The sequence below is a fragment of the Oncorhynchus gorbuscha genome, linkage group LG18 (genome assembly GCF_021184085.1).
Source record: "Oncorhynchus gorbuscha isolate QuinsamMale2020 ecotype Even-year linkage group LG18, OgorEven_v1.0, whole genome shotgun sequence".
Classification (NCBI taxonomy): domain Eukaryota; kingdom Metazoa; phylum Chordata; class Actinopteri; order Salmoniformes; family Salmonidae; genus Oncorhynchus; species Oncorhynchus gorbuscha.
The window spans coordinates 14,015,348-14,043,341 of record NC_060190.1 but is presented as its reverse complement, the minus strand read 5'-3'; the positions used below and the strand labels follow the sequence as shown (position 1 = coordinate 14,043,341).

The 27,994-nt window shown below is 44.8% G+C and overlaps 1 protein-coding gene and 2 pseudogenes across 3 annotated transcripts; all 3 read right to left on the bottom strand.

The window, feature by feature from the left end:
* Positions 1-5,380: 5,380 nt before the first annotated feature.
* LOC124004093 (keratin, type I cytoskeletal 13-like) lies at positions 5,381-19,811 on the bottom strand. 2 transcript variants are annotated; one of them, XM_046312873.1, is made up of 8 exons: positions 19,700-19,811; positions 8,487-8,974; positions 7,891-7,973; positions 7,412-7,568; positions 7,013-7,174; positions 6,748-6,873; positions 6,216-6,436; positions 5,381-6,026 (listed from the first exon to the last, which is right to left on the bottom strand). In XM_046312873.1, the coding sequence occupies exons 1-8, from the start codon at positions 19,779-19,781 to the stop codon at positions 5,834-5,836; spliced, it is 1,512 nt and encodes a 503-aa protein (XP_046168829.1). In that variant the 5' UTR covers positions 19,782-19,811; the 3' UTR covers positions 5,381-5,833. The 2 variants fall into 2 exon arrangements, with proteins under 2 accessions (XP_046168829.1, XP_046168828.1); XM_046312872.1 differs by lacking the exon at positions 19,700-19,811 and having other exon boundaries at positions 8,487-9,122.
* LOC124004098 lies at positions 15,161-19,693 on the bottom strand (annotated as a pseudogene).
* A 4,085-nt stretch (positions 19,812-23,896) lies between the features above and the next one.
* On the bottom strand, positions 23,897-27,621 carry LOC124004094 (annotated as a pseudogene). Its single transcript, XR_006833312.1, has 7 exons — positions 27,053-27,621; positions 26,470-26,552; positions 25,991-26,147; positions 25,592-25,753; positions 25,358-25,483; positions 24,813-25,033; positions 23,897-24,533 (listed from the first exon to the last, which is right to left on the bottom strand). The product of XR_006833312.1 is annotated as a keratin, type I cytoskeletal 13-like (transcript).
* Between the last annotated feature and the right edge of the window lie 373 nt (positions 27,622-27,994).

The window sequence follows — 27,994 nt, the reverse complement described above, 5'->3', positions numbered from 1 at the left end:
CTGTTCTTTTCCCTTAACACCTTGGCATGGAATTTGGCTTCTGCAGCGTGCAAGAACAAGCTATTGCTTATTTGCATATTTCCATATAACCAGAGCATGCTCCAGATGTTGCCACTTGAGTCCCATGTTCTGAATGTGGGAAAGTTGATTTGCATTTGGTTAAAGCCAATGAGCATTGCAGAAGTTATGTTCTCATTTTAATGATTTGCAGGGTCAAACAGGAAATACCCGCTCCATAGTGAAATGGTCCCCCGAATCGGAGACTAGGCTACAAGACTGCTTTGCAAGCGCTGACTGGAATATTTTACATTACTCAGCCGATATCATCGACAAGCTAACCACCTCCGTCAACGCCTTCATTAATCAAAAGCCCTGATTTAACACGAGTTTGGCACTAAGCTAAAGGACAGGCTTAGCTCACACAGGGATATCACATCCAACCCCAAGGCTATGGCTGAGGACACAAACAAGTGCAAGAAGTCTGCTACGATCTCCAGACAGCCACAAACAAGCAGCTATAGGAACAAGAATTCTATTACACAGACTCCGACACCCGCTGCATGTGGCAGGGGCTACAGTCCATTATGGATTACAAAGGAAGGCCCAGCCATGATCTTCCTTCTCTACTAGAAGAAAATGCATTTAATGCACGCATCAACAAAAGCAACACCGAGCTGTGCATGAGCACACCCACCATTTCAGAGCCCTGGGTGATCTCGCTATTCAGATAAACACTCAGTATTCCAGGGCACGTTCTCAGTGCTTGCGCAGAACAGCCATTTACAACCTCTCCTTGTCTCAGTCTCTAATCCCCACGTCTCAAGCTGACCCCCATCATTCCTGTTCCCGAGAACTCTAAGACTACTTGCCACAATGACTATCACCCTGTAGGACTCACATCTGTTCATGAATTGTTTTGAAAGGCTGGTTATGGCACACATCAATTCCATCATTCCAAACACCCTAGACCCACTCCAATTTGCATACCGCCCCAACAGATCGACACATACTCAATTTCACTCCACACTGCTCTCACAGTGTGGAGAATGCTGTTCATTGACACCTCCCTCTCCAACTGGATCCTGAATTTCCCGATAGGCCGACCCAAGGTGGTGAGGGTGGGCAACATAACCTCCGCCACACTGACCATCAACATGGAGGCCCCAAAAGGGTGTGTGCTTAGTCCCTTCTTGTTCTCCGTGTTCACCCACGACTGCTTGGCCAAGCACGACCCCGACACCATCAAGTTTGCTGACGACACGACGGTGGTAGGGCTGATCACCGGTGACTATGAGACCACTTACAGGGAGGAGGTCAGTGATCTGTGTGGTGCCAGTACAACAACCTATCCCAGGGATGAAGAACAGGTTTCTGAAAGAAAGGCTGAGTATGGAAAATCATTGGAACCGTTCACTGGGATGAAACCCGGAAGAGAGTTACGGACGCACAATCAAACGACAACATCAGTACCAAAAGCGCTGGCGAATAGACGCAAGAGTGCCTCGAACACCGGGATGACCAGCTAACTTGGCAGAGTGAGCCCACTGAAGAACAGCCAGACGGTGGAAACAGGAACGAAAGGAGGTTACTAGGACAAGCGCTCCGGCGACGCAGTGTGCGTGAGTGCTTGCAACCTGTCTTTCAGACCAAGGAGCTGATCGTGGACAACATTAAAGGGGGGGGTGAGCACTCCCCCATCCACATCGAAGGGGATGTAGTGGAGTGGGTCGAGAGTTTCAAGTTCCTCGGTTTCCAAATCACTAAGGACTTAAAATAGCCCACACACACAGTCGTGAAGAAGGCGTGACAGTGCGTCTTCCTTCTCAGGAGGTTGAAAAGATTTGGCATGGGCCCTCAAGTCCTCAAAAAGTTATACAGCTGCACCATTGATAGCGTCACCACTGGCTGCATCACTGCTTGGTATGGCAACTGCACCAGCCTCGATTTCATGGTGCTACAGAGGGTGGGGTGGACAGCCCAGTACATCCCTGGGGCTAAGCTCCCTACAATCCATGACTTCTATATCAGGCGGTGTGAAAGGAAGGCCCAGCCACCCAAGCCATAAACTGTTCTCACGGCAAGTGGTACCAGTACGTGACACCAATGGGCTCCTGGACATCTTCTGTCCCCAGCCATAAAACGGCTAAATAGCTCATCTCAGTTACCCAGAAACTTATCGTAAAGTTTGTCATTTCCTGTTTTACTTTTGGAGGGAATGTCGTTAACAATTATGATTACCTTTGTGCAATGGAAGGAAGCAAAGTTTCCTCCTTCGCCACATGGAAACTCTCGGCTAAAGTCCTCCCTTTAACTAATTTCACCAGTATTTATCATGACTTTGTGGCTGTGGAATCTAGTGGAAACTGCTTATCATCCACACACAGGCTTAAAAATCACTGCACCAGTTTACGCACCGCCTTCGCCCCCATTTCTGATTCATCCAAGTAATCAATGATAAAAACAGAAAACCAGGATCTACTGCCCCTCGTAATCACATTATTCTACGTGAGCTTTGACAGATTCTCGCTGTTTCATCTGTCCATGAAAATCTGTCGACGAGATATTACTAAATAGCTAACCAAATCACGACACGGTCTATCTGTACTGACCCTTTTTATGGATTTATTTATTTTTGCACTTACTTTATGCACACTCACAGGACTCTACACACTTACATTGATACTCCAACAAACACACACACACACACAACACACACACACACAGTCTTGCACAGCTAACCGTGTGGGGACATACAATTCAGTCCCACTCAAAATCCAATTTTCCTTAAGCCCTAACCCTAACCCGTAGCCTTACCTTAACCCTAACCATAACCTTAAACCCATACCCTAACCTTACCCTAAACCTAACCCTAGCTCCTAAACCTAATTCTAATTCTAACCTTAACCCAAACCCGCTGGAAATAGCCTTTGTCCTTGTGGGGATCAACAAAATGTCTCCAGTTGGTATTCTTGTGGTGATTTCTGGTCCCCACAAGTATAGTTAAACACCTCCACACACACACACACACACACACACACACACACACACACACACACACACACACACACACACACACACACACACACACACACACACACACACACACACACACACACACACACACACACACACACACACACACACACACACACACACACACACACACACACACATACATTGTTACAATTTGTTAGATTACTTGTTAGATATTACTGCACTGTCGGAACTAGAAGAACAAGTATTTCGCTACACTCACAGGAACATCTGCTAACCAGGTGTGTGTGACAAATAAAATGTGATTTGATTTGACACACACACACACAGAACACACACATTCATGCTGACTCTACACACATGCACACACACACTCACACACAATCATCATATACGCTGCTGCTACTCTGTTGATCAGACACAAGTGAAGAATGTTCATGTTTGACAGGAATGAACATGCAGAACCCCCCCCCCCCGGAGAAAATATATGAAGCATGAAATTTGTCAGGTGACCTCTGCCTGTCCTCTCCCCTTCAAAAAGATGACAGACCGCACTATCTAGTGGGCCATGATTATGTCCTAGCTAAATTCCCAAATCTGTCCCTCCAACTGTGATGACCATCTAATCATCCTAAGCTTTCTAATCGACTTTTTCACCCCCTCAACTCTCCCCTGCAGCTATTCCCAGGTTGTTGCTATAAATAAGAATGAGTTCTCTTCTCAGTCAGTTCACCTGGTAGAATAAGGGTTAAATAAAGCAATGGTGTACACCCACCTCTAAATTGTTCCTACTGTGCAATCACCCATAAAGGGTGGCAGGTAGGCTAGCAGTTAGAGAGGGGAGCCAGCAACCGGGTTGCAAGATTGAATCCCGGGTCTGATGGGAAAAATCAGTCGGGAAGTGAGCTGGCAACCGGAGGGTTACTGGTATCAAGTCTTAGACATCATTGCCTGCTGTTGTGCCCTTGAGCAAGGCACTTAACCCCCCACAACAAAAGCTCCCCGGGCATCCAGTGTGGCAGCACCCCACACCTCTCCAGACAATCTGTATGTATGTGTGGGTCGGGTAAAAAGAGGAAGTCATTTCGGATTGGACCTTGTGTGCAATTGACCAATATAAAGTTCTTAATCTTAATCTTAAAAACAATACAAACTGAAAGCAGATGAACAAGGTTTTGCAAAGTAAAGGAATACTTTTATTATTATTCCCCCTACTAAAATGTACTTTACACTGACATTCAGCCAGTGGCATGAAGTGTTCAGTTTTAGTTTGATTTTAGTTTGATTCTTTATATAAATAGAGCATGCAATAGCTTGTTTGTGTGTAAACACTACCGCTTCATTTTAGCCTCAACCTTTTATCATTCATAACTTATTATCTGGTTGTTCGTGGATGTCACACGGAGCAGAGTACAGCAGTGCAACATCGAGCCGCTGTCAACCACCAGATTCACCTGTAACTCAACCCCTGTCCATTGGCATTACATAACTGGTTCTTCCAGACACACAATGTAGAAACAAACAGACCCTCTTTGCCCGAAGAAATATGTAATGAAGAAGACATTCTATAGCAATATTCTCTAGAACACAATCAAGTGTTATTATGGCTTTTATAAGCGATGCTAAATCAGAAATGTGCAGTCAGTCGGTCAGTCCGCATTGACATGTTCACACATAGAAGGAGCCAGGGAGAAGCAATCAGTTTAGATAAAAGCAATTCATCTGAATGCATGAATTACTATATTGGATGAAGGCAGAATGCATTTAGTTGTGCAACTGACTAGGTTTCTCCCTTTCCCTTACATGTGGTTTGCATCTTGACTGATGGCTGTGCACCACCGTAATTAGAGCACTACTTTTCAAGCCTTGTACGAGTTTCTCAAGTCTCCCACAGTCATATCTGTCAACACTAACTCACTCCACCGTGTGGTTTGACTTGTTTCAGAGATATGAATGCTTTATAATAGACTGACTATATGAGTCTGTGAGTATGGATGTCATAGCAGATACACTTTGTGCTCTCACTTCATATGACTTGATTTCAATTTTTTACATCTTTCCACAAACACTCTTCATACACTATATAACTCTGAATCTAATGCTTGAATTACTGAGAGTTTGATAGATAGAGATAGAATGATATAATTTTGTATTCAAACTTGCATTCAAATGTCTACTATCAGCATTTCTAAACAAATATTGGCAAGTATTAAACTCAGTACGAGTAAATGTCATAAATATATTCAAGATCATACTGACACATATACTTCCTCAAGACCATAGAATTGGCCTCATGTGCAAAAGATGACACTCTATATGATAGTCCGATGTATAGGAGCATGCCAGATCAGATACATCAAGTTGAAAGACACAGAAAACAGGATGATGGTGTCAGCAAGTCAGAGCATCTTTATTGTATTCACAATGGGGTCTGTTGTTGGTGTCCCATCCAGATGTAGTAGAATATGTTGTTCTGGAGGTTTTAACCATAGAAATAGGATTACCAGAAAATAAATCCCCATTCAAGTCAATGTTCCATGATGGGTGTCTGAGAGGCTTTAGCCATTCTAGAAAGTATAGGAGGACGTTATGCACTTCTTAAACTAGAGTAAACCAGAGCTGGCCTAAACAAATAACACTGATAACAAGGATAGGGATTTTTTATCTGACAAATACTTTTTATAAGTTGTAATGTTGTATTTTAAGTTGCATGAATAAAGGACTGGGGAAACGCAATATTCCACATTCTGGCCTCACATTTCCTACAACCATTCTAGTAATTATATTTCTATGTGGTTAACCCATTGCTTGCTGCAGTGCTCGCTGTGTGTGTGGGACCTTAAGAGGTGTGTTTAGTTTCACTCGAGGAGACAACCTTGCCATCCACCATTTCCTCTGTGACAATCACCACCTTGCGTGTGGTGGAGGTGGATGAGCTGGGGCCGGAGCTGGAGGAGCTGAGGCCGGAGCTAGAGGAGCTGATGTGGGAGCCGGAGGAGCTGAGGCCAGATTTCGAGGAGCTGTGAACAAGGCTGTTAGGAAGGGAAACCAATGGTTAGCATAGATAGCATCTATGATCTATGATCATAATATCTATTAAAGGTCACACAGCTGTAGATTCAAGTCAAAAGTAACCATGGCTCAAACTCATGTCAACTTCAAATGAACATTGTTTTTAAAATCAAATGTTGAGGGACATATCCAATCCCATTTTGCCTTACCCGCTAGCCTCTCCGTCCAGCAGCCTCCTGTACTCAGCGATCTCCATCTCCAGGCGTGTCTTGATGTCCAGCAGCATCTTGTACTCCTGGCCCTGGCGTTCCATGTCGCTGCGGAGAGACATTAGCTGCTCCTCCAGGCTGGTCACTTGGCTCTGGAGGCGTCCCAGCTGCATGGAGTAACGGCCCTCCGTCTCCGCCAGCGTGTTCTCCAGGGAGCCTTTCTATTGGCCGGGAGAGATAGAGATGATGGGTCAAAAACTGTGGGAGTAGGTTTGGAATTTGGAATGTTTACTGTCATACTGAAAAAGTTATCTCTAGTAATTGAATGTGAAGGCAGGTAGATGTTAGCTATAGTAATGGAGTGGTGCCTGGCTACAACAACTTGAGGGATAGTGTTAGAGTCCAGGTGAAAGTGAGATACTTGAGAGATGGTAGAGTCAAATGTTGATTATTGCAGAAAGTTGCAGAAAGTTATGTACGTAATGTGCCCTAAACTGTGGTCCTTGGTCAGATGTTTGTAATTACAGCTCACCATGCTGAGCTGTGACTGCAGTTCAATCTCCAGGCCCTGCAGTGTGCGACGGATCTCCGAAATCTCTGACTTGGAGGTCTGGAGAACCTCTGTGCTGGACGCCACCTCCTTGTTCAACGTCTCTGTCTGTAAAACACAATAAGTGGTCAATCATCACAGAAACAAACCAACATTTCAGCTCATGATAGAATGTGACAACGTTACCAACTAGAAGTAGAGGAACATCTACACCATGAACATCGTTTAGGGGTTCTAAAGGTTCTACCTTGGTCTGGAACCAGGCCTCCAGGTCACGCTGGTTCTTGGCACTACCGGCCTCGTACTGCTCACGGATCTCAGCCATGACTCTGGACAGGTCCTCCTGTGGTGCTGCGTCCACCTCCACGTTGATCTGTCCAGTCATCTGCGTCCTCATGGCCAGCAGCTCCTGTGGAGAAACACATAGTGGTGAGTGTAAAGGACTAAGAAGTGACTAACCTCTGCCTGATGTTAACAACTTGACCTGCCCTCTGTCTTCATTATACATTTGAACACCATTGCTTGATACAGATGTGCTTGAAAGCCAGCAATGGTGTTCTAGTGAAGACCCATAGCAGGTTGACATGGTCAATAGATGTAATACATTAAGGGACTGTATGAATATGTCCCATCAGCCCACACCCACCTCCTCATGGTTCTTCTTGAGATAGATGAGCTCCTCCTTCAGTCCCTCGATCTGCATCTCCAGGTCAGATCTGGCCATGGTCATCTCATCCAGCATCCTCTTCAGCCCGGCGATGTCCGCCTCCACTGACTGACGCATGGCCAGCTCGTTCTCATACCTGAGAGATGGAGAGAGTTTAGGTCAAAGAACTGCCTGAATGTGTTCCTCTGTGAGAATAGCAGGGGGTTATAGATTCTATTATTCCATTAAGTTTGGGGAAAATAACAGAAAGTAACACCAGGCTTCTGATATGTCTTTTGGGAGGGTGTGGTTATGGTGTAGCTTAAGGGTAATGTTATTTGGTTTCTATTTTTGTAGATTCAATACAAAATGTAATAAAAAACAGTATGAGTGTTTTTACAGATTTGGGGTTATTCCAAGTGGTTAATGTAATGTACCAGCAGTGTACTGTATCTGTGGATGGTGTTGGATGTACTTACTTCGTTCTGAAGTCGTCTGCAGCGAGCTTTGCGTTGTCGATGTTCAGATAGATGCTTCCGTTCAAGCAGGTGGCATCCTGGATCTGAGAGGTGGAGGACGGCAAAACATTTCAGGATGGGGTATGCGTGGAATTTCACACTAATACAGTACACATAAACTGTTAAATCACACTGTAATCACTCAGTTCTGAGTTTCAGCTGCACTGTATATTATAGCTCACAGAAGCATTACAGGGAACCTGTTATCTTTGTGAACATTGTAAAGCATGACACAAAGAAACTAATTGCACCTTTTGCAATCGCCTAGGGCGATTAAGAGAGAGTAAGGATTGGCTTCAATTATCCGCTTTATCTTCAATGCTTCAGCTGCAAATGTGCATACTGTCTTGTCATTTATCTTCGGTGCAATATCTTGGTTTAATCAATTATTATATTATCTTGCATTTTCCAATGTTCATATATCACTCTCAGTAACTTGTTGGAAAAACAAGCCGATGTCACCTGTACTCACTAGCAAAGGATAACATTGTCACTTTGCAGACATTATCATGTTTTGACATGCCGTGCTCTTGCCATCTAGGAAACACGTCACGTACCTTGTCCTGCAGGTCGGCGATAGTAGCGTAGAAGCCAGAGTAGTCGCGAGCGCTGGGGGACGTCTTCCTCTCCATGAACTGACGGATCTTCAGCTCCAGCTCGGCGTTGGCCGTCTCTAGCAGGCGCACCTTCTCCAAGTAGGTGGACAGGCGGTCGTTCAGGTTCTGCATTGTGGCCTTCTCGTTGGCCGACACATTAATGTCGGCTCCACCGCCACCACCACCACCCCCTCCCATGCCGAAACCAAAGCCGCCACCGCCACCACCCCCTCCCATTCTGAAACCATAACCGCCACCGCCACCGCCACCACCACCACCTCCACCGCCGGAACCGAACGAGGAGCTAGAGATGCGCACCCCAGAGCCTCCTGCTCCTCCATACACACTGCCGGCCCTCATGGCAGTGACGCGGCCTCCTCCACCTCCACCACCACCACCCATCGAGGAGAAGCGGGAGGAGCCCATTCCCATACCCATTCCACCTCCACCTCCAGACCTCATGGACATGGTGCCACCTCCGCCTCCACCGCCGCTGCTGCTGTAGGACATGCTAGATCTGGAGAAGGACATGGCTGCTGAGAGCGAGTCTGCCTGCCTGGGATGAGGAGAGGGAATGTGGTGCACGGCCCAGACACTGTTCCCTTTTTATGCTGCACAGGGCAGAAGGAGGGAGGGTGGGAGGAGGACAGGGGCGGGAGAGGCAGAAGGGAGGAATAGAGAAGGGAGGAGTGCAGGTAGGATTTACCACATATAGGGCTGGGGATCCTCCCCCACACTTTGACATGCTAGGATGCAGAAGGATTGAAAATGCAAATATTGAAAATATACTATTGTTGTGCAACTCCACTCTCCCCATCTCACTCTATATATGGTGTCTGCCTGCACAAACAAATAAAAGTGCACACACGTATAAATAGTTGGAATTCCTCTCCCGTTTATAGCGTCTGGTTGAAAGCATAAACAAACCTGCTTCTATTCGCCTCAGGTAGGTAAATCAATCAGTCAACACATACAGTATAACTTTGACATGTTGTGACAGGTGAACTTCGCCACGTTTTCTGAGCAAACACCGAATGGCTATTTACCTCTAACTGTTATGTACCAAGACAGGGACTGGGGAATTTGTCAGGATCAAAATAGACATGAAAGGAGCAAAGCCCAGGTTGAACTCTTTATTTCACAACGGGGGAATTACACATATTTTAATGCCAAGGACATGCCAGAATGGATTTCCAAGAGGTGTTGAGTTATCCTGAGTGGTCCAGTCTCAGTTCAAAAACAATGGATACATGTTGCCTAAGACTTGTCTAAAGTTTGTAAAAACTAAAATATACCTCATCACCTTACTTTGCCTTTTAATTATTCATAACTCATTTCCTGGTTGTATGTGGCTGTATACAACCCAGGCACAGAGAGCTGAGCCGAGCACATAGAGCCACTGACAGTCACTAGATTCACCCAGAACTCAACCGCTGTCCATTGGAATTCTGTAACTGGTTCTTCAGGACACACAATGTCCCCAACGTAGGAACAAACAGACCTCCTTCACATGAACAAATACAGTTGAAGTTGGAGGTTTACATACACTTAGGTTGGAGTCATTAAAACTTGTTTTTCAACCACTCCACACATTTCTTGTTAAGAAGGACATCTAATCAGGACATCTACTTTTTCCATGACACAAGTCATTTTTACAACAATTGTTTACAGACAGATTATTTCACTTATAAATCACTGTATCACAATTCAAGTGGGTCAGAAGATTACATACACTCAGTTGACTGTGCCTTTACACTGCTTGGAAAAGTCCAGAAAATGATTTTGGTTTTAGAAGCTTCTGACAGGCTAATTGACATAATTTGAGTCAATTGGAGGCATACCTGTGGATGTATATCAAGGTCTACCTTGAAACTCAGTGCCTCTTTGCTTGACATCATGGGAAAATCTAAAGAAATCAGCCAAGACCTCAGAAAATAGACCTCCACAAGTCTGGTTCATCCTTGGGAGCAATTTCCAAATGCCGGAAGGTACCACTTTCATCTGTACAAACAATAGTACGCAAGTATAAACACCATGGGACTAGGCAGCCGTCATACCGCTCAGGAAGGAGAAACAACATCAAAGGACCTTGTGAAGATGCTGGAGGAAACAGGTACAAAGTATCTACTTCCACAGTGAAACGAGTCCTATATCGACATAACCTGAAAGGCCGCTCAGCAAGGAAGAAGCCACTACTCCAAAACCACCATAAAAAAGCCAGACTACGGTTTGCAACTGCACATGGGGACAAAGAACATACATTTTGGAGAAATGTCTTCTGGTTTGATGAAACAAAAATGTAACTGTTTGGCCATAATGACCATCTTTATGTTTGGAGGAAAAAGGGAGAGGCTTGCAAGCCAAAGAACACCATCCCAACCATGACGCACGGGGGTGGCAGCATCATGTTGTGGGGTTGCTTTGCTGCAGGAGGGACTGGTGCACTTCACAAAATAGATGGCATCATGAGGCAGGAATATGATGTGAATATATTTAAACAACATTTCAAGACATCAGTCAGGAAGTTAAAGCTTGGTCGCAAATGGGTCTTCCAAACAGACAATGACCCCAAGCATACTTCCAAAGTTGTGGCAAGGACAACAAAGTCAAGGTATTGGAGTGGCCATCACAACGCTCTGAACCCAAATCCTATAGAAAATGTGTGGGCAGAAATGAAAAAGCGTGTGCGAGCAAGGAGGCCTACAAACCTGACTCAGTTACACCAGTTCTGTCAGGAGGAATGGGCCAACATTCATCCAACTTATTGTGGGAAGCTTGTGGAAGGCTATCCGAAATGTTTGACCCAAGTTAAACAATTTAAAGGCAATGCTACCAAATACTAATTGAGTGTATGTAAACTTCTGACCCACTGGGAACGTGATGAAAGAAATAAAGGCTGAAATAAATAATTCTCTCTACTATTATTCTGACATATCACATTCTTAAAATAAAGTGGTGATCCTAACTGACCCAAGACAGGGAATGTTTACTAGGATTAAATGTCAGGATTTGTGGAAAACTGAGTTTAAATGTAGTTGGCTAAGGTGTATGCAAACTTCCGACTTCAACTGTATATCTAGAAGAAGACATCCTGAAGCAGTAATTTCTAGACTACAATCTAGTTGAAATGGATTCAAATCCAAAGTGTACCATTTGTGTCTTATTACAATTGTGAAATTATGGTATTTTCTGAGCAATGGTAAATCAGAAGGGTGCTGTCAGTCAGTTTACATTGGCGTGTTCACACAATCAAGGTGCCAGGCAAATGCATTCAATTTTTGATTAAATAAATTGATCTGAATGAATAAATCACTATATCATCTATCATACAATACATGGAAAAAAGTATGTGGCTATTTCAGCCACACCCATTGCTGACAGGTGTATAAAATTGAGCACACAGCTATGCAATCTCCATAAACAAACATTGGAAATAGAATGGCCTTAATGAAGAGCTCAGTGACTTTCAACGTGGAACCGTCATAGGATGCCACCTTTCCCTGCTATTGCTGCCCCTGTCAACTGTAAGTGTTGTTATTGTGAAGTCGAAACCTCTAGGAGCAACAACGGCTCAGCCGCTAAGTGGTAGGCCACACAAGTTCACAGAACCGGACCGCCGAGTGCTGAAGCACGTAAAAATAGTCTGTCCTCTTTTGCAACACTCACTACTAAGTTCCAAACTACCTCTGGAAGCAAGGCCAGCACAAAAACAGTTTGTCGGAAGCATTCTGAAATCTGGAGTGATGAATCACGCTTCACCAACAGGCAGTCCGAGGGACGAATCTGGGTTTGGAAGATGGTGGTCTGAGGCTGGTTTTCATGGTTTGGGATATGCCCCTTAGTTCCAGTGAAGGGATATCTTAAAACCTCTTAAGGAAGCTGCGAATTTTTGTTAAAAATCGCGCAACATTTCAGCACCCTGCTACTCATGCCAGGACTATAGTATATGCATATGATTAGTATGTGTGGATAGAAACACTCAGACGTTTCTAAAACTGGTTAAATCACGGCTGTGACTATAACAGAACATGCGTTTCATCGAAAAGTGCAGGAAAATCTGATCACTGAAAATGGAAAAATATATCCATGCGCAACTTCAACCAATTGTTAAAAGTGACCCCCATTAAATGGAGCCGAGGTTGCAATACCTACAGCTTCCACACGATGTCAACAGTCTTGTCATTTGCCTACTATTTTTGTCTTGGTCAAACAGACACAAGGCAGAGCAGTTCTTCCGGTCTCCGACCGGATATTTTGGTTGAGATTTACCCGGACATTATTTCCAGACGCACAGCTATAGAATATAATTCTCCTCGTGATCAATTTGATCGCTTATTAACGTTTATTAATACCTAAAGTTGCATTACAAAAGTATTTAGAAGTGTTTTGTGAAAGTTTATCGTCGACTTTTTTAATTTAAAAAAAGTTGTTTGAAAAAAACGCTATTTTTTTCGTTGATCACACACTCTTCATAGATTGATATCTAGGCTATATATGGACCAATTTAATCGGAAAAAAAAGACCCAATAGTGATTATGGGACATCTAGGAGTGACAACAAAGAAGATGGTCAAAGGTAATGAATGTTTTACATTTTATTTGTGCGGTTTGTGTAGCGCCGACTATGCTAATTATTTTGTTTACGTCCCCTGCGGGTCTTTTGGGGTGTTACATGCTATCAGATAATAGCTTCTCATGCTTTCGCCGAAAAGCATTTTACAAATCTGACTTGGTGGATAGATTCACAACGAATGTAGCTTTAATTCACTACCTTGAATGTGTATTTTAATGAAAGTTTAATGACAGTTTGAGTTTTATCAAAAACTATAGGTGGCGCTCTGAAACTCCGCTGAGTGATGTTCCTGCCAGGGAACTGTATTCTGCTACCTCCTTAAGAAGTTAATGCCACAGCATACAATGACATTCTATTGAACATCTTTGGGATGAATTGGAATGCCAGCTGCGGGCCTAATCACCCAATATCAGTGCCCAACCTCACTAATGCTCTTGTGGCTGAATGGAACCAAGGACCTGCAGCAATGTTACCAACATCGAGTGAAAAGCCTTCACAGAATAGTGTAGGCTATTATAGTAGCATAGGGGGACCAGCTCCATATTAATACCCATGATTTTGAAATTATGTGTTCGACGAGTAGGTGTCCACGTACCTTTGGCCATGTAGTGTTTATGTGGTCTGCATCTTGACTTACGGCTGTGCACCACTTTGCGTAGAGCACTCAACTTTTCAAGAGTTTCCCAATTCTCCCACAGTCATATCTGTCAATGCGAACTGTACCATCATCTAACTCCAATGACTACTGATGTTGTGTAACTGTGGAGGCTCATCAGAGGAATAGGAGGACCACCCTACTCAGTGATTTTCAGGAAAATACAAAAAATAAAACATTTCAAAAGAGATACTTAACAAAAAACTATGCTACATATACTCACATCACCAAATACCTGATGACCTAAAACACACTTTCGCAATGAAGGTCTACAGAAGTCTAAACAGGACCCTCTATTGTAGCACCCTGGTGTAGCCGGAGGACAGCTATTTTCCATCCTCCTCTGGCTACATTGACTTCAAATAAAAAATAGGACACTTGTGCACCAGACCTACTTCCATAAACCTACATGGTAGTTCTGATGGAGACCACCCAGAACCTCGATGTGAATGTGGATGAGATCAAGTAATAATTATGTGGTTGAATGGGAATGGGCTGTGTGGTTTCACTTGTTATAGAGATATTCATTCTTTATCATAGACTGACAATATGAATCTTTGAGAATGGATGTAATAGATGATACATTCTGTCATCTAATTTCAAATGAATTGTTTTCAAATCTAAATCTTTCCACCAAAACATGGTGTCCAGCACTAGAGTTGACTCCACAAACACCCTCTACACATTGTATATCTCTGAATCTAAGAACTCGTCATTTATCTTGAAGAGATAGAATTATATAATGTTGCTGACAACTTTCAACATTTCTAAGATCACCATCAGATCAATGTACAAGTGAATGTCATAAAAATATTCGAGATCATACTGAAACATATGCTTTCTCAAGACCATAGAATTGGCCTCATGTGCAAAAGATGACACTCTATATGATAGTCAGATGTATAGGAGCATGCCAGATCAGATACATCAAGTTGAAAGACACAGAAAACAGATGATGAAGTCAGCAAGTCAGAGCATCTTTATTGTATTCACAATGGGGTCTGTTGTTGGTGTCCCCATCCAGATGTAGTAGAATATGTTGTTCTGGGGTGTTAACCATAGAAATAGAATTAGCAGAAAATAATTCCCCATTCAAGTCAATGTTCCATGATGGGTGTCTGAGGGCTTTAGCCATTCTAGAAAGTATTGGAGGATGTTATACACATCTTAAACTAGAGTTAACCAGAACTGGCCTAAAGAAATTACACAGATAACAAAAATAGGGACTTTTCATCTGACGAAGACTTTGTATAAATTGAAACGTTGTATTTTAGGTTGCATGAACAAAGCAATGTGGAGCAGCAATATTCCATGTGCTGGCCTCTCATTTCCTATACCCATTCTAGTAATTATATTTCTATGGGGTTAACCTGTTGCTTGCTGCAGTGCTCGCTATGTGTGTGGGATCTTAAGAGGTATGTTAGGTTTCACTTGAGGAGACAACCTTATCGTCCACTATTTCCCCTTCGGTGATCACCACATTGCCTTTGGTGGAGGAACTGAGGACGGAGCCAGAGGAGCTGAGGCCGGAGTTGAGGCCGGAGCTAGAAGAGCTGATGTGGGAGCTGGAGGAGGTATGGCCAGATTTTGAGGAGCTGAGGCCGAGGCTGTGAGGAAGGGAAACCCATGGTTAGCATAGTTAGGATCTATGATCATAATAAGTATCTATTAAAGGTCACATAGCAGTAAATTCACATCCAAAGGAACAATGGCTCACATTAAGGTGAACTTCAAATTAACATTGCTTCTAAAGTGAAATGTTGAAGGAGACATTCATTTTCACTTGTTTCAAGGACCCGTCTTCCCATCCTGCCTTACCCGCTAGCCTCTCCGTCCAGCAGCCTCCTGTACTCAGCAATCTCCATCTCCAGGCGTGTCTTGATGTCCAGCAGCATCTTGTACTCCTGGCCCTGGCGTTCCATGTCGCTGCGGAGAGACACTAGCTGCTCCTCCAGGCTGGTCACTTGGTTCTGGAGGCGACCCAGCTGCATGGAGTAACGGCCCTCCGTCTCCGCCAGCGTGTTCTCCAGGGAGCCTTTCTATTGGCCGGGAGAGACAGAGATCAAAAACTGTGGGAGTAAGTTTGGAATTTGGAATGTTTACTGTCATACTGAAAAGGTTAGCTTGAGTAATTGAATGTGAAGGCAGGTAGAGGTTAGCTATAGTAACGGACAAAACAAATATGCTTGTTCTAGGTCCCAAGAAACAAAGAGATGTTCTGTTAAATCTGACAATTCATCTTGATGGTTGTATAGTCGCCTCAAATAAAACTGTGAAGGACTTCAGCGTTACTCTGGACCCTTATCTCTCTTTTGACAAATATATCAAGACTGTTTAAAAGACAGCTTTTTTTTCCATCTACGTAACATTGCAAAAATCTAAAACTTTCTGTCCAAAAATGATGCAGAAAAATGTATCCACGCTTTTGTCACTTCTAGGTTAGACTACTGCAATGCTCTACTTTCCAGGCTACCTGGATAAAGCACCAAATAAACTTCAGTTAGTGCTAAACACGGCTGCTAGAATCTTGACTCGAACCAAAAAATGTGATCATATTACTCCAGTGCTAGCCTCTCTACACTGGCTTCCTGTTAAGGCTAGGGCTGATTTCAAGGTTTCACTGCTAACCTACAAAGCATTACATGGGCTTGCACCTACCCATCTTTACGATTTGGTCCTGCCGTACATACCTACACATACACTATTGTCACAAGACGCAGGCCTCCTCATTGTCTCTAGATTTTCTAAGCAAACAGCTGGAGGCAGGGCTTTCTCCTATAGAGCTCCATTTTTATGGAATGGTCTGCCTACCCATGTTAGAGACACAGACTCTATGATTAAGTGTATTCTGTCCCAGAAGGTGAACGTAAAGGCACTTGAGCAACGAACCGCCCTTGCTGTCTCTGCCTTGCCGGTTCCCCTCTCTTCACTGGGATTCTCCACCTCTAACCCTGTTACGGGGGGCTGAGTCACAAGCTTACTGATGCGCTTCCATGCCGTCCCTAGGAGGAGTGCGTCACCTGAGTGGGTTGAGTCACTGATGTGAGCTTCCTGTCTGGGTTGGCGCTCCCTTGGGTTGTGCTGTGGCAAACTGACATTTACTCCTGACATTTACTCCTGAGGTGCTGACCTGTTGCGTCCTCGACAACCACCGTGATTATTATTATTTGACCCTGTTGGTCATCTATGAACATTTGAACATTTTGACCATGTTTTGTTATAATCTCCACCCGGCACAGCCAGAAGAAGACTGGCCACCGCTCACAGCCTGGTTCCTCTCTAGGTTTCTTCCTAGGTTCTGGCATTTCTTGGGAGTTTTTCCTAGCCACCGTGCTTCTACAACTGCATTGCTTGCTGTTTGGAGTTTTAGGCTGGGTTTCTGTACAGCACTTTGAGATATCAGCTCATGTAAGAAGGGCTTTATAAATACAAATTATTTGATTTGATTTGGTGCCTGGCTACAACAACTTGAGGGATAGTGTTAGAGTCCAGGTGAAAGTGAGATACGTGAGGGATGGTAGAGAATGATGAAAGAGTCAAATGTTGATTATTGCAGAAAGTTGCAGAAAGTTGTGTACGCAATGTGCCCTAAACTGTGGTCCTTGGTCAGATGTTTGTAATTACGGCTCACCATGGTGAGCTGTGACTGCAGTTCGGCTTCCAGGCCCTGCAGTGTACGACGGATCTCCGAAATCTCTGACTTGGAGGTCTGGAGAACCTCTGTGCTGGACGCCACCTCCTTGTTCAACGTCTCTGTCTGTAAAACACAATAAGTGGTCAATCATCACAGAAACAAACCAACATTTCAGCTCATGATAGAATGTGACAACGTTACCAACTAGAAGTAAAGCAACATCTACACCATGAACATATTTTAAGGGTTCTAGAGGTTCTACCTTGGTCTGGAACCAGGCCTCCAGGTCACGCTGGTTCTTGGCACTACCGGCCTCGTACTGCTCACGGATCTCAGCCATGACTCTGGACAGGTCCTCCTGTGGTGCTGCGTCCACCTCCACGTTGATCTGTCCAGTCATCTGAGTCCTCATGGCCAGCAGCTCCTTTGGAGAAAAACATAGAGGTGAGTTTAAAGGACTAAGAAGTGACTAAATTCTGCCTGATGGTAACAACTTGACCTGCCCTCTGTCTTCATTATACATTTGAACACCATTGCTTGATACAGATGTGCTTGAAAGCCAGCAATGGTGTTCTAGTGAAGACCCATAGCAGGTTGACATGGTCAATAGATGTAATACATTAAGGGACTGTATGAATATGTCCCATCAGCCCACACCCACCTCCTCATGGTTCTTCTTGAGATAGATGAGCTCCTCCTTCAGTCCCTCGATCTGCATCTCCAGGTCAGATCTGGCCATGGCCATCTCATCCAGCATCCTCTTCATCCCGGCGATGTCCGCCTCCACTGACTGACGCATGGCCAGCTCGTTCTCATACCTGAGAGGTGGAGAGAGAACTGGTCAAAGAACTGCCTGAATGTGTTCCTCTGTGAGAATAGCAGGGGGGTTATAGATTCTATTATTCCATTAAGTTTGGGGAAAATAACAGAAAGTAACACCAGGCTTCTGATATGTCTGTTGGGGGGGTGTGGTTATGGTGGAGGTGAAGGGTAATGTCATTTGGTTTCCTTTTTATAGATTCAACACAAAATGTAATAAAAAACAGTATGCGAGTTTTTACAGATTTGGGGTTATTCCAAGTGGTTAATGTAAGCAGTGTACTGTACCAGCAGTGTACTGTATCTGTGGATGGTGTTGGATGTACTTACTTGTTTCTGAAGTCGTCTGCAGCGAGCTTCGCGTTGTCAATGTTCAGATAGATGCTTCCGTTCAAGCAGGTGGCAGCCTGGATCTGAGAGGTGGAGGACGGCAAAAACATTTCAGGATGGGGTATGCATGGAATTTGACACGAATGCAGTACACACAAACAGTGATACCACACTGTAAGCATTGAGTTCTGAGTTTCAGCTGCACTGTAAAGGATAGACCATAGAAGCATTACAGGGAACCTGTTGTCGTTATGATCATTGTATAGCATGACATGACACAAAGAAACATTTTGCAACTTTTGCAATCGCCTCGGGGCTATTAAGAGAGAGGAAGGATTGGCTTCAATGATCTGCTTTACTTTCAATTCTTCAGCTGCAAATATGCATACTGTCTTTGCATCTATCTTTGGTGCAAATTCTTGGTTGAATCAATTATAACAAATGTATATAATTTAGCATTTTCTAAAAGTCATATTAATTTCACTATTAGTAAGTTGTTGGAAAAACAATCTGATGAAGTGTACACCATGTACAGGTACTCTCTAACAAAGAATAACATTTTCACAATGCAGAAGTTATCATGTTTTGACATGCTGTGATGTCATCATTGAGTGCTCTTGCCGTCTAGGGGACATGTCACATACCTTGTCCTGAAGGTCGGCGATAGTAGCGTAGAAGCCAGAGTAGTCGCGAGCGCTGGGGGACGTCTTGATCTCAAGGAACTGACGGATCTTCAGCTCCAGCTCGCCGTTGGCCGCCTCCAACAAGCGCACCTTCTCCAAGTAGGTGGACAGGCGGTCGTTCAGGTTCTGCATTGTGGCCTTCTCATTGGCCGAGACATTAATGTCGGCTCCACCGCCGCCACCACCACCCCCACCCATGCCGAAACCATAACTGCCACCGCCGCCGCCAACCCCTCCCATGCCGCCACCACCCCCTCCCATGCCGAAACCATAACCGCAACCGCCGCCGCCCCCCCTCCCATTCCGAAACCATAACCACCACCTCCGCCACCAGAACCGAACGAGGTGCTAGAGATGCGCACCCCAGAGCCTCCTGCTCCTCCATACACACTGCCGGCCCTCATGGCAGTGACACGGCCTCCTCCACCACCACCACCCATCGAGGAGAAGCGGGAGGAGCCCATTCCCATTCCACCTCCACCTCCAGACCTCATGGACATGGTGCCACCTCCGCCTCCACCGCCGCTGCTGCTGTAGGACATGCTAGATCTGGAGAAGGACATGGCTGCTGAGAGCGAGTCTGCCTGCCTGGGATGAAGAGAGAGAATGTGGTGCACGGCCCAGACACTGTTCCCTTTTTATGCTGCACAGGGCGGAATGAGGGAGGGAGGTTGGGAGTAGGACATCGGTGGGAGATGAAGAAGGGTGGAATACAGGGAGATATTACCTCATGTAGAGCAGGGCAGGGCAGGGCTCTTCCACCCACTTTGACAACCTGTTGGCAAACGCCAGGATGCAGAAGGAGATGGTGTGCCAAAGACACACCAGAATGGCTTTCCAAGAGGTGTTGAGTATTCCAGGGTGGTCCAGTCTCAGTCCAAAAACAATGGTTAAATGTTGCCATAAATCAGAAGGGTGCAGTCAGTCAGTCAGTTTATATTGGCATCTTCACACAAACAAGGTGCCAGGCCAGTGCAATTAATTTAGATAAAAGCAATTAATCTGAACGCATTAATCACTATATCATCTATCATACAGTACATGGCCAAAAGTATGTGGACACCTCTTCAAATTTGTAAATTTGGCCATTTTAGCCAAACCTGTTGCTGACAAGTGTATAAAATCGAGCACACAGCTATGTAATCTCCATAAACAAACATTGGCAGTGGAATGGCTTTAATGAAGAGCTCAGTGACTTTCAATGTTACTGTCATAGGATGGCACCATTCCAACAGGTCAGTTTGTCAAATTTCTGCCCTGCTTGTGCTGCCCCAGTCAACTGTAAGTGATGTTATTGTGAAGTTGAAACCTCTAGGACCAACAATGGCTCAGCTGCGAAGTGGTAGGCCACACAAGTGGGGACCGCTGAGTGCTGAAGCACGTAAAATGGTCTGTCCTCGGTGACAACCCTCACTACCAAGTTCCAAACTGCCTCTGGAGGCAAGGTCAGCACAAAAACAGTTAGTCTGGAGCATTAAGAAATAGGTTTCCATGGCCGAGCTGCCGCACAAAAGCCTAAGATCACCATGTGCAATGCCAAGCTTCGGCTGGAGTGGTATAAAGCTCACCTCCATTGGACTCTGGAAAAGTGGAAACGTGTTCTCTGGAGTGATGAATCACGCTTCACCATCTGGCAGTCCGACGGACTAATCTGGTTTTGAAAGATGCCAGGAGAAACACTACTGGCCCTAATGCATAGTGCCAACTGTAATGTTTGGTGGAGGAGGAATAATGTTCTGGGGCTGGTTTTCATTGTTCGGGATAGGCCCCTTAGTTCCAGTGAAGGGAAATCTTAACGCTACAGCATACAATGACATTCTATCGAAGGACTTTGGGATCCCATCAAACACCTTTGGGATGAATTGGAAAGCTGACTGCAAACCAGGCCCATCACCCAACATCAGTGCCCGACCACACTAATGCTCTTGTGGCTGAATGGAAGCAAGTACCCCCAGCAATGTTCCAACATATAGTGGGAGGCCTTCTAATAAGAGTGGATGCTGTTATAGAAGAAAAGGGAGGACCAACTCCATATTAATGATTTTGGAAATAGGTTTTTGATGAGCAGGTGTCTACATACTTTTGGCCATGTATTTTGGGGTGGCAGGTAGCCTAATGGTTAGAGCGTTGGGCCAGTAACCGTAAAGGTTGCTGGATTGAATCCCGAGCTGAAAAGGTAAAAATCTGTCGTTCTTCCCTGAACGAAGCAGTTAACCCACTGTTCCCCAGAAGGCCATCAATGTAAACAAGAATTTGTTCTTAACTGACTTGCCTAGTTAAATAAAGGTTACATTTCAAAATAAAAAATGTAGTGTTTATTTCTGTCTGTATCTTGATTTATGGCTGTGCACCACTGTGAGTATAGCCCTCTACTTTTCAAGCCTTTTATGAGTTTCCCAATTCTCCCACAGTCATATCTGGCAAAACTAACTGTACCATCCTCTAACTCCAATGCCTACTGTGTTGAGTAACAGGGCAGGCTCTTCAGAGGGGGAATATAAGGACCACTCTACTCAGTGATATCTGAAAAATAATATTTTCAAATTATAAAGTTATGCTTTTTAGATAAAACCATATGAAATATACTCACATCACCAAATACCTGATTACCTAAAACACATTTTCACAATGAAGGTCTACAGAAGTCTCTGCAGGACCCTCTAGCGTAGCACCCTGGTGTAGCCGGAGGACAGCTATTTTCCTTCCTCCTCTGGCTACATCGATTTCAATACAAAAACCAGGACGCTCTTGCTCCTGACCTATTTCCATAGACCTACGTGGCAGTTCTGACGGAGACCACCCAGAACCTCGATGTGAATGTGGATGAGATCCAGTTGGGATATGCCCCTTAGTTCCAGTGAAGGGATATCTTAATGCCACAGCATACAATGACATTCTATTGAACATCTTTGGGACGAATTGGAATGCCAGCTGCGGGCCTAATCACCCAATATCAGTGCCCAACCTCACTAATGCTCCTATGGCTGAATGGAACCAAGGACCTGCAGCAATGTTCCAACATCTAGTGAAAAGCCTTCCCAGAATAGTGTAGGCTATTATAGTAGCATAGGGGACCAGCTCCATATTAATACCCATGATTTTGAAATGATGTGTTCGACGAGTAGGTGTCCACGTACTTTTGGCCATGTAGTGTTTATGTGGTCTGCATCTTGATTTACGGCTGTGCACCACTTTGCGTAGAGCACTCAAATTTTCAAGAGTTTCCCAATTCTCCCACAGTCATATCTGTCAATGCATTTACATTTACATTTAAGTCATTTAGCAGACGCTCTTATCCAGAGCGACTTACAAATTGGTGCATTCACCTTATGACATCCAGTGGAACAGCCACTTTACAATAGTGCATCTAAATCTTTTAAGGGGGGTGAGAAGGATTACTTTATCCTATCCTAGGTATTCCTTAAAGAGGTGGGGTTTCAGGTGTCTCCGGAAGGTGGTGATTGACTCTGCTGTCCTGGCGTCGTGAGGGAGTTTGTTCCACCATTGGGGGGCCAGAGCAGCGAACAGTTTTGATTGGGCTGAGCGGGAACTGTACTTCCTCAGTGGTAGGGAGGCGAGCAGGCCAGAGGTGGATGAACGCAGTGCCCTTGTTTGGGTGTAGGGCCTGATCAGAGCCTGGAGGTACTGAGGTGCCGTTCCCCTCACAGCTCCGTAGGCAAGCACCATGGTCTTGTAGCGGATGCGAGCTTCAACTGGAAGCCAGTGGAGGGAGCGAACTGTACCATCATCTAACTCCAATGACTACTGATGTTGTGTAACTGTGGAGGCTCATCAGAGGAATAGGAGGACCACCCTACTCAGTGATTTTCAGGAAAATACAAAAAAATAAAACATTTCAAAAGAGATACTTAACAAAAAACTATGCTACATATACTCACATCACCAAATACCTGATGTCCTAAAACACACTTTCGCAATGAAGGTCTACAGAAGTCTAAACAGGACCCTCTATTGTAGCACCCTGGTGTAGCCGGAGGACAGCTATTTTCCATCCTCCTCTGGCTACATTGACTTCAAATAAAAAAAATAGGACACTTGTGCACCAGACCTACTTCCATAAACCTACATGGTAGTTCTGATGGAGACCACCCAGAACCTCGATGTGAATGTGGATGAGATCAAGTAATAATTTGTCAACGTAACCATCAATAAAGATTATGTGGTTCAATGAGAATGGGCTGTGTGGTTTCACTTGTTATAGAGATATTCATTCTTTATCATAGACTAATAATATGAATCTTTGAGAATGGATGTCATAATAGATTCAATCTGTCATCTAATGTCAAATTAATTGTTTTCAAATCTAAATCTTTCCACCAAAACATGGTTTCCAGCTCTACAGTTGACTCCACAAACACTCTCTATACAGTAGATATATAACTCTGAATCTAAGCACTCTGAATTTCTCTTAATAGAGATATAATGATATAATTTTGCTGACAACTTTCAACATTTCTACTATCAATATTTTAAATGTGTTTTCCTAGAATAAAACTCAGTCCCATTGAATGTCATAAATATATTCAAGATCATACTGACACTTTCTCAAGACCATAGAATTGGCCTCATTTGCAAAAGATGACACCCTGTATGATAGTCAGATGTATAGGAGCATGCCAGATCAGATACATCAAGTTGAAAGACACAGAAAACAGGATGATGGTGTCAGCAAGTCAGAGCATCTTTATTGTATTCACAATGGGGTTTGTTGTTGGTGTCCCATCCAGATGTAGTAGAATATGTTGTTCTGGAGGTGTTAACCATAGAAATAGAATTACCAGAAAATAAATCCCCCTTCAAATCAATGTTCCATGGTGGGTATTTGATGGGCTTTTGCCATTCTAGAAAGAATAGGAGGATGGAATTCACATCTTAAACTAGAGATAACCAGAGCTTCCATTAACAAATAAGACCGATAACGAAAATAGGGATTTTCATCTGACAAAGACTTTGTATAAGTTGTATTTTAGGTTGCCTGAACAAAACACTGTGGAGCAGTAATATTCCATGTGCTGGCCTCTCATTTCCTATACCCATTCTAGTAATTATATTTCTATGGGGTTAACCCGTTGCTTGCTGCAGTGCTCGCTGTGTATGTGGGACATTAAGAGGTATGTTTGGTTTCACTTGTGGAGACAACCTTGCCGTCCACCAATTCCTCTGTGACGATCACCACTTTGCGTGTGGAGGAGCTGGGGATGGAGCTGGAGGAACTGACAGCAGAGCTGACGCCGGAGCTAGAGGAGCTGACGTGAGAGCTGGAGGAGCCGTGGCCGGATTTCGAGGAGCTGAGGCTGTGAGGAAGGAAAACTCATGGTTAGCATAATTAGCATCTATGATCATAATAAGTATATAATAAAAGGTCACGTAGATTCATGTCAAAAGTAACCATGGTTCATAGTAAGGTCAACTTCAAATTAACATTGATTTTAAATTTAAAAAAATCAATTCATTTTCAAGTGGTTCAAGGTCCCCTGTCACCCCTCTTCCCATCCCACAAAGATGTAGCACTCTCCTCCCCCATCCCTATCTGTCTCATTGCCCCCCCTCTGTCCAATCGCTTCCTGCCTTACCCGCTAGCCTCTCCGTCCAGCAGCCTCCTGTACTCAGCGATCTCCATCTCCAGGCGTGTCTTGATGTCCAGCAGCATCTTGTACTCCTGGCCCTGGCGTTCCATGTCGCTGCGGAGAGACATTAGCTGCTCCTCCAGGCTGGTCACTTGGCTCTGGAGGCGTCCCAGCTGCATGGAGTAACGGCCCTCCGTCTCCGCCAGCGTGTTCTCCAGGGAGCCTTTCTATTGGCCGGGAGAGATAGAGATGATGGGTCAAAAACTGTGGGAGTAGGTTTGGAATTTGGAATGTTTACTGTCATACTGAAAAAGTTATCTCTAGTAATTGAATGTGAAGGCAGGTAGATGTTAGCTATAGTAATGGAGTGGTGCCTGGCTACAACAACTTGAGGGATAGTGTTAGAGTCCAGGTGAAAGTGAGATACTTGAGGGATGGTAGAGAATGATAGAAGAGTCAAATGTTGATTATTGCAGAAAGTTGCAGAACGTTGTGTAAGTAATGTGCCCTAAACTGTGGTCCTTGGTCAGATGTTTGTAATTACAGCTCACCATGCTGAGCTGTGACTGCAGTTCAATCTCCAGGCCCTGCAGTGTGCGACGGATCTCCGAAATCTCTGACTTGGAGGTCTGGAGAACCTCTGTGCTGGACGCCACCTCCTTATTCAACGTCTCTGTCTGTAAAACACAACATTTCAGCTCATGATAGAATGTGACAATGTTACCAACTAGAAGTAAAGGAACATCTACACCATGAACATCGTTTAGGGGTTCTAAAGGTTCTACCTTGGTCTGGAACCAGGCCTCCAGGTCACGCTGGTTCTTGACACTAACGGCCTCGTACTGCTCACGAATCTCAGCCATGACTCTGGACAGGTCCTCCTGTGGTGCTGCGTCCACCTCCACGTTGATCTGTCCAGTCATCTGAGTCCTCATGGCCAGCAGCTCCTTTGGAGAAAAACATAGAGGTGAGTTTAAAGGACTAAGAAGTGACTAACTTCTGCCTGATGGTAACAACTTGACCTGCCCTCTGTCTTCATTATACATTTGAACACTATTGCTTGATACAGATGTGCTAGAAAGACAGCAATGGTGTTCTAGTGAAGACCCATAGCAGGTTGACATGGTCAATAGATGTAATATATTAAGGGACTGTATGAATATGTCCCATCAGCCCACACCCACCTCCTCATGGTTCTTCTTGAGATAGATGAGCTCCTCCTTCAGTCCCTCGATCTGCATCTCCAGGTCAGATCTGGCCATGGTCATCTCATCCAGCATCCTCTTCAGCCCGGCGATGTCCGCCTCCACTGACTGACGCATGGCCAGCTCGTTCTCATACCTGAGAGATGGAGAGAGCTTAGGTCAAAGAACTGCCTGAATGTGTTCCTCTGTGAGAAGAGCAGGGGGGTTATAGATTATATTATTCCATTAAGTTTGGGGAAAATAACAGAAAGTAACACCAGGCTTCTGATATGTCTGTTGGGGGTGTGTGGTTATGGTGGAGGTGAAGGGTAATGTCATTTGGTTTCCTTTTTATAGATTCAACACAAAATGTAATAAAAAACAGTATGCGAGTTTTTACAGATTTGGGGTTATTCCAAGTGGTTAATGTAATGTGCCAGCAGTGTACTGTATCTGTGGATAGTGTTGGATGTACTTACTTGTTTCTGAAGTCGTCTGCAGCGAGCTTTGCGTTGTCGATACTGAGATAGATGCCTCCGTTTACGCGAGTGGCAGCCTGGATCTGAGAGGTGGAGGATGGCATACAAAATCAGGATGGGGCATGCGTGGAATTTGACACGAATGCAGTACACACAGTGATCCCACATTGTAATCATTGAATTCTGAGTTTCAGTTGCACTGTAAATAATAGCTCATAATTGCATTACAGGGAAACAGTCGTCTTTATGATCATTGTAAAGTATGGATCAAGGAAACAAATTGTGCCTTCTGCAATCGCCTAGGGGCTCTTAAGAGAGAGGAAGGAATAGCTTCAATGATCAGCTTAATTTTCAATGATTCAGCTGCAAATATGGATACTGTCTTTGCATCTATCTTTGGTGCCTTGGTTGAATCAATTATAACAAATGTATATAATTGAGCATTTTCAATGTCTCAGTAACTTGTTGGAAAAACAAGTCGATGTCACCTGTACTCTCTAGCAAAGGATAACATTGTCACTTTGCAGACATTATCATGTTTTGACATGCCGTGCTCTTCTCATCTAGGAAACACGTCACATACCTTGTCCTGCAGGTCGGCGATAGTAGCGTAGAAGCCAGAGTAGTCGCGAGCGCTGGGGGACGTCTTGCTCTCCATGAACTGACGGATCTTCAGCTCCAGCTCGGCGTTGGCCGTCTCTAGCAGGCGCACCTTCTCCAAGTAGGTGGACAGGCGGTCGTTCAGGTTCTGCATTGTGGCCTTCTCGTTGGCGGACACATTAATGTCGGCTCCACCGCCACCACCACCACCCCCTCCCATGCCGAAACCAAAGCCACCACCGCCGCCGCCACCACCCCTCCCATTCCGAAACCATAACCACCACCTCCGCCGCCGGAACCGAACGAGGAGCTAGAGATGCGCACCCCAGAGCCTCCTGCTCCTCCATACACACTGCCGGCCCTCATGGCAGTGACACGGCCTCCTCCACCACCACCACCCATCGAGGAGAAGCGGGAGGAGCCCATTCCCATACCCATTCCACCTCCACCTCCAGACCTCATGGACATGGTGCCACCTCCGCCTCCACCGCCGCTGCTGCTGTAGGACATGCTAGATCTGGAGAAGGACATGGCTGCTGAAAGCGAGTCTGCCTGCCTGGGATGAGGAGAGGGAGTGTGGTGCACGGCCCAGGCACTGTTCCCTTTTTATGCTGCACAGGGCGGAAGGGTGGAGGGAGAGTGGGAGGTGGACATGGATGGGAGAGGCAGAAGGGAGGAATACAGGTAGTCATTACCTCATGTTGGGACACAGCAGGGCTACTCCCCCCACTATTAACACGCTAGGACGCAGAAGGAGATGGAAGAGGATCGATAGATATGTACTGTATTTGTGGATACGCAAAAATTGAAAATATAATATTGTTGCGTAACTCCACTCTCCCCATCTCACTCTATATATGGCTTCTGCCTGCACAGCGCTTGCAGGAACTCACACAGACATATAAATGTGCACACACCCATAAAG

Bases quoted from the DNA above. Each gene is read 5' to 3' on its own strand.
- LOC124004093 (XM_046312873.1), bottom strand. From the start codon at position 19,781: ATGTCCTTCTCCAGATCTAGCATGTCCTACAGCAGCAGCGGCGGTGGA. The intron at 7,974-8,486 runs GTACGTGACGTG...TCCACCTCTCAG, and splicing joins TCGCCGACCTGCAGGACAAG to ATCCAGGATGCCACCTGCTT. The intron at 6,437-6,747 runs GTGAGCTGTAAT...CCCGGCCAATAG, and splicing joins TGCAGTCACAGCTCAGCATG to AAAGGCTCCCTGGAGAACAC.